Source organism: Astatotilapia calliptera, chromosome 20 (assembly GCF_964374335.1).
Source record: "Astatotilapia calliptera chromosome 20, fAstCal68.1, whole genome shotgun sequence".
Taxonomy (NCBI): Eukaryota; Metazoa; Chordata; class Actinopteri; order Cichliformes; family Cichlidae; genus Astatotilapia; species Astatotilapia calliptera.
The window spans coordinates 5,923,667-5,930,639 of NC_137441.1; the positions used below are offsets into that span (position 1 = coordinate 5,923,667).

Consider the following 6,973-nt stretch of genomic DNA (forward strand, 5'->3'; position numbering starts at 1 on the left):
TTAAATACAGAATCTTCAAAATTATAGCTCAAAATTTGGAGTTGCATCATTTTGTTGTTGTAAATATGTATTTGGGTTGAATAAACACAGGGCAAAGGACTTCACATCACAGAGGTTTTATTTAGAAGACAGCCAAACTTGACATTTTCAGGAGTTTTTAGTCTTAACAGCCAAACTGACAAACATTTCTGTTTGGAATGCATTCAAGAACACATTGCAATCAATTATTATCTGTTAATGCTTGTTTTAATACTCCTCTCCTTCCTCCTCTCCCTCACCCTCAATGGAGTCGACTCCCACCTCCTCATAATCCTTCTCCAGAGCTGCCATGTCCTCTCTGGCCTCAGAGAACTCTCCCTCCTCCATACCCTCACCCACGTACCAGTGAACAAAGGCACGCTTAGCGTACATCAGATCGAACTTGTGGTCGAGGCGAGCCCAGGCCTCTGCAATAGCAGTGGTGTTGCTCAGCATGCACACAGCCCTCTGGACCTTGGCCAGATCTCCACCAGGAACCACAGTGGGGGGCTGGTAGTTGATGCCAACCTTGAACCCAGTGGGGCACCAGTCCACAAACTGGATGGTGCGCTTGGTTTTGATGGTGGCAATGGCAGCATTGACATCTTTGGGCACCACATCACCACGGAACAGGAGGCAGCAGGCCATGTACTTGCCGTGACGAGGGTCACATTTCACCATCTGATTGGCTGGCTCAAAGCAGGCGTTTGTGATCTCAGCCACTGAGAGCTGCTCGTGGTAAGCCTTCTCTGCAGAGATGACTGGAGCATAGGTGGCCAGGGGGAAGTGGATACGGGGGTATGGCACCAAGTTGGTCTGGAACTCTGTCAGATCAACATTGAGGGCACCATCAAAGCGGAGGGAAGCAGTGATGGAGGACACAATCTGACTGATCAGCCTGTTCAGGTTGGTGTAAGTAGGACGCTCGATATCGAGGTTCCTACGGCAGATATCGTAGATGGCCTCGTTATCTACCATGAAGGCACAGTCAGAGTGCTCTAGGGTGGTGTGGGTGGTCAGGATGGAGTTGTAGGGCTCCACCACAGCGGTGGACACCTGGGGAGCTGGGTAGATGGAGAACTCCAGCTTGGACTTCTTGCCGTAGTCGACAGACAGACGCTCCATCAGCAGGGAGGTGAAACCAGAGCCGGTGCCACCGCCGAAGCTGTGGAACACCAGGAAGCCCTGAAGACCAGTGCACTGATCAGCCTGAGGACAGAGAGGAAGAGATGACAACCAGGCATGAGTTACTTCATTCAATAATTTAATTCGTATATACATTTTATACTAGCTGCTTTGAATTCACCCACCAGTTTGCGGATCCTGTCCAGAACCAGGTCAATGATCTCTTTGCCGATGGTGTAATGTCCACGGGCGTAGTTATTGGCAGCATCCTCCTTGCCTGTGATCAGCTGCTCAGGGTGGAACAGCTGGCGGTAGGTACCAGTGCGTACCTCATCTATGCAAACAACATTACGTTAGTTTTTCTTTAAAGATTTTTTAATTTTCCTACATTAGTGTTCAGCGAGCGGTGATGACACTTACCGATGACAGTGGGCTCCAGGTCCACAAAAACAGCTCTGGGGACGTGCTTTCCAGCTCCAGTCTCACTGAAGAAGGTGTTGAAGGAATCGTCTCCTCCTCCGAGAGTCTTGTCACTGGGCATCTGTCCATCCGGCTGGATCCCATGTTCCAGGCAGTAAAGCTCCCAGCAGGCATTGCCGATCTGGACACCAGCCTGACCAACATGGATGGAGATACACTCACGCTGTGGAGAGAAAAGAAAAAGAAGAAGGTCATCTATCTATATTTAATTTGGATTTTATTCCACATTTTGTCACTGCTTTTACATGTAACCTCTCTCAAGACATGCATCTTAAAATTGGACACATTTTGTTGCTCCCTCTATCTGAGATGAGCAGTGCAGCAGGAGGTACCTCCCTGCACCACAAACAGCAGGGAAAAGAAATGCCTGACAGCAGCAGCCCCCCAGAGGCAGGACGCTCTCCTCTTCCCTCCAGTGTTTTTTGTCCTCTTGTCCTTTTATCCCTCTTACCTCTCCCCCTCTTTTGCAAGCAAAAGCACACATGCAAATTGATTTCCCTGTTCAAATGCACACAGCCTGGAATATTCCACTTGCTTCCATGTCTTGAGGATGCAAAATCACAGTGAAGAAAACATAACATCAATCTAGCTAATTAGATCTATGTCTTTTTGTAATGCACAAAACCTTAATTTGGTCCTAATAAATCATCATACAGAACACAAATCGTCTTCGAGAGTGTAGGTTTATTTAATATTTCAGGACAAATATAAAAATAGAGGCATTTTGTTGTGTCAATTTATTTTCTTTAACCTTTGAATTAAATTAAATTAAAAACACATTTGCTGCTGCATCCTATGAATTAAAAATGATAGCTGCAATTTAATTTCTCCATCCATCCCCACCCAATCTGCCCCTCCCTGCCTTTAAACAGGGTCGTGCGTTTGTAAGGTGCCAGATTTATGATTTTTACGTGTTAAAATGACAAAAAATGTGATTATTGACATAAATAATGCTATTCATTTATATGAAAAGCAGCTCTACTGTCTTTATTGTCAGTCTAAACAACGCCACTCTGTGCATTGTTCTCATCTCTACACAATGCCAATCACATCGTGCCACTGCCGCAGACCAAATCTGTGCATCATCTGTGTAATACGATTTGTTTTCACGCTAAAATATATCTATATCGAGTGTTTCGGTAACACTTGCTATTCTATGCGTTTATGTGTCTACTGAGTTTTTAAAATGGTTTTCTAGCGATGGGAAACCCGTTCAACAACCGAGACACCGGCGCCTGACTAACCTGAAATTCCACCTTACAAAAACGGTTTCAGAGACGAACGAAGGGAAATATCTTACCATGATTCCGTCTGAGGCTCAAAGAGGAAGAGGAGAAGGAGAAAATGTGAAGAAAGAGGCTTTTCTTTTTTTTAAAAAAAAGGGTCTGTTTGGGTTGCGTGTTGTACCCAACGGGGTCGATGCAACAACTGCTGAATGGGAGGGCGGCGCTACCAGATTTATACAGGCAGGGCAGGGGATTTGCTCCTGTGCACGGAGGAAAAAAACGCGTTTACTACCACCATTTGGTGGCTGATGCAGTTCTGACATAGCTCCTAAATGTTTTTGCAATTAAATAAGAGAAGTACAATATATTAATATTTTAGAAGCCAGCAATGAAATAAGAAAAATATAAATATCGTGATTCTTACTAGTGGATATGTGGGTATGTTACGTTTTTTTGTTTTGTGAAAAATATTCTCATACATTACATGACAAGAAAGACTGTCCACGAGCTCCTTGCAATGTAAATTTTAATAGCAGCGGCAGAAGAAGAAGTCTGAATTTCATTTCATTTTCACTGAATAAAGGGCTAATTCAAACAAAGCTCATTTATTATGCATAGAGGCTTGAGCATCTATTATTTAGGTGTGGCAAGCTGCAAACCAATACAAAGCTGTCCTCTTTGGTGAGATTTCGACTGTAAATATTTGTGGATTTTATTGTTTATTTTTCCAGAAATGTAGTGCATTAATATTGATGCTTTTGCTGCATCCACCCCACAGGTGCTGGTATCATCCGGGCACCCAATGTTGCAGGAGTCTGCCATGGTATCTGCCTGCCATGCCAGCTCCTCGGCTCTCCTCCCTCTTTGTCCTAGATTCTCTGCAATGATGTCATTCAGTGGGCCGATCACGTGGCTGCATGTCCGCCTGTGTGTCTGTTGTTCGGCAGCACCCAGTGTGGGTTGAGCTTCTTCTGGTTCTGTCCAGTTTGAGGAACTGAAATCGGCTGAACTGCAGTTTATGTGACATAATGGCTGTGTTAGAGAACCTAAACGCCACTAAGACTTAACAGTCTGCAGTTACAACATTAAAACCCGTCCCTTTAAGCTATCTGAAAATCCAGTTAAGAATGGGAGTCACCTGAAAAGGCATGTAGCTTAATGCTTTTAAGTAAGGCTGAAAGAAAAGGGGGAAATCCTTGATGCAGTATAAACTAGTAGCCACCTAAATGTGGGTTCTCTCATTAATTATTCAGCAAGGCAGTGAGGATGTATGATTTACAGCCAGCCTTTAGTGGTTGCTACACTCAAAATGAACTGCAGGAGATGAAAGAGAAGGACAGGAAGCAGCAATGGCTGACAGCCAGGACTTCTTGAGAGAACATTCTCCACTCCCCTTCCTCCTCCTCCTCCTCAGCAGCTGTGAAACAGGGAGGGTCTAAGCAGCTGCTCACCAAGAGGAGAGAGGGAGGATGGGAATGCTGTAGAGATGGGAGTGGTCCTTCATGGCGTTGAAACTTACCGCAATGCATCCTGCAAACTGGGAATCTGATACCCGACAAAGTGACCGAGCATGTTTTCCACCTGTCACAGCAGAGCTCGCATGCTGATGGCTTTAACGCAGGTGCAGGCAGATCGACGACATGGATGTGTATTCATCCTCTAGGACAGAAACAGAGAAGCATTTCGAGCTTTTGTCTGTGTGAGGCTGTTAGGGCGGGGCATCGCCTCACAGGAAAACTGGACTGGAAGAAAATTAATAAATAAATATAAAATAAGAAAATCAGAAAAATAAAAGCGATGATAATTTAGCTGAGAATGTAGGCCAGATTTCTGATGTAGGTCAGTATATTGAGTGCACATAAATCACAGCATCTCACATAAAGAAACACAGCTAACACACAATCCAAAATCACTGCGTAACTGCTGTCATTTAGTTTTTAGATCTAGATTGCATCATTGAAATCTGCATTATAAAATATGCACAAAATATAAAATATAAATAATGTGTACGTAAATGGAAATAGCAAGTTTGTGTGGGTACATTAGGGATGGAAAAGAATGAAGGCAACAATAGTTTGCTCAACCTCAGATCTGTGGCATCGTATATTGCAAAAATAAATAATATAATGCACTGGTTTCCAAATGTTACATTGTGAGACAACTATATTTGATTAATTAATTATTAATTTAGTGCAGGAGCACTCTGCATGCATTCTTTTTCTCACGCTGCTCACCAGTTCAAGCATTTCACCAACAGCTTCAGCTGGCCCGGGGATGTCAATGGCGCTCAGCTGGAGCAGATCATCAATCAAGAAAAGTCGGTGATAAATACATGGATGACACACTTGAAGTCAAAGAATTTAATCAGAGAACAACACCACAGATTGCTAAACTGTAATAAAGTGTTTGATAAGCATTGAGGTCTCTGCACAGTTACAGGAAGAATGATTTTATTACCATTTAAACAACAACCTTGAATCAAACACTGCTTGAGCTTCAGTCACGGTGGATTGTTAATAGCTAACCCTTTACACCATTCTTGGTCATATAAATCCTGGAAACCACAAATCCACAAGTACCAAAGTCTAAGCACAACATCACAGCATAACGGAAATACTGATCACGGAACGACTACATTAAGTATTTGAAGGTAAACCTTAACAGTCCCATGAGGGTTTGTACTTCCCTGTACAGGAATGTTCTTTACTTAGAAAAACGAAATAGAAAAACTGAGTACTATTATGCTCCTGTGTATCTGGGCAAAATGTATGGACATCAGTATTATAAAAATGGTAAAGGTGTGTAAAGTTTTTACAGATGTTAAGTCTGAGGGTTTTCCCCATCGGCGTCTATGCGGAGTCCCCCGATGTAACCATTAAAAAGAACGCATGATTCACTGTGTTTTACATACACTGTGTGGCAATACGCTTGCTCAAAAATTCCAGGTGGCATGCTTGGTCCAGATGTTAACCCACAAGAATCGCTGGTGCCCATCTCCAGCTCGGACAAACCGTGAGGGTTGCGTCACGAAGGGTCTCTGGCATCAAAAGGGTGGATGACATATAATATTGCTATATGATCAGCTATGTTGTTGTTGGAGATGATGGCACTGATGGAAGGACACGAGGCACAGCTGATGGTAGCAGAGCTATGAGAGGCAAGGTTGAGATGGTTTGGACATGTGCAGAGGAGCAGTAGTAAATATAATGGGAAAAGTTATGTTGAAGAGAGCTGTCTGGCAAGAGGAAATGGGGAAGACCAAAGAGAAGATTCAGGAATGTAGAGGGGTCAGTGTGAGAGGAGAGGATGCAAGGGGATAGGGTGTTTGCACATGCAGTTTATATGGAGCTATAAACAATATTAACTAAGCTATAAAATATAATATACAAAATCTAAGTAACGGGTAATATAATCATAATCATATATACTCAAAAGTGTTTAAACAACCTTCAATTCAATAACCTGTGCCATGTAAGCAGAGGATAAATCAGGATGATAAGAGGTAAAAAAACAAACAAAAACGTGGATTTTTTAATGCTGACACAACTGTTTCTTGGGATCCTTTTTTAGATGATGAGAAAAGACAATAAAATCTAGTCTCGTTTTCCATCTGCTGTTACTGTAAACACACATCTCTCGGGTCTGAGTCTCAACATAAAGCAGCCCCTCGTTCAATGGGATACCACTTGGGACTCTGGGACAACTGTTGTCATAGAGTTTCATTTGTTGTTAGAAACCAAAGTGCTTAACTCCCTGCCAGTTGGCCCATGAAAACCAATTTATGGTCCGTTTCACTGAAATCTGAAGGTTTAAGAAACCAGAAGAGCCGCATTCACAGTCTTAAGAAAGAGTGATGCTTTGGATGAAGTGCACCATGCATGGAATCAGTCAGCCCCACCCTGACATCCTCACGACATTTTTAAATTTTCACTGGCTCGATAAGACAAGGATGCATGCACATGTAGGGAAGAAAAAGCCTGTTTCTTTACAGACCGAGGAGTGATGATAGATTTTAGGAAAAACGTGGCTTATATCCCACCACAGAGGCAGCTGCAGTGCAGGCCCTTAATGCTACTATTTAAGCTGGACCACGTGACCACCAGATAAAGGCGGTCTATGTGGAT

General features: G+C 43.2%; 1 protein-coding gene across 1 annotated transcript; it reads right to left on the minus strand.

Annotated features, from left to right (window-relative positions):
• Positions 1 to 100: 100 nt before the first annotated feature.
• Positions 101 to 3,170, minus strand: tuba1c (tubulin, alpha 1c). Its single transcript, XM_026153349.2, has 4 exons — positions 2,924 to 3,170; positions 1,564 to 1,786; positions 1,329 to 1,477; positions 101 to 1,227 (listed from the first exon to the last, which is right to left on the minus strand). The coding sequence occupies exons 1-4, from the start codon at positions 2,924 to 2,926 to the stop codon at positions 247 to 249; spliced, it is 1,356 nt and encodes a 451-aa protein (XP_026009134.1). The 5' UTR covers positions 2,927 to 3,170; the 3' UTR covers positions 101 to 246.
• Positions 3,171 to 6,973: the final 3,803 nt, after the last annotated feature.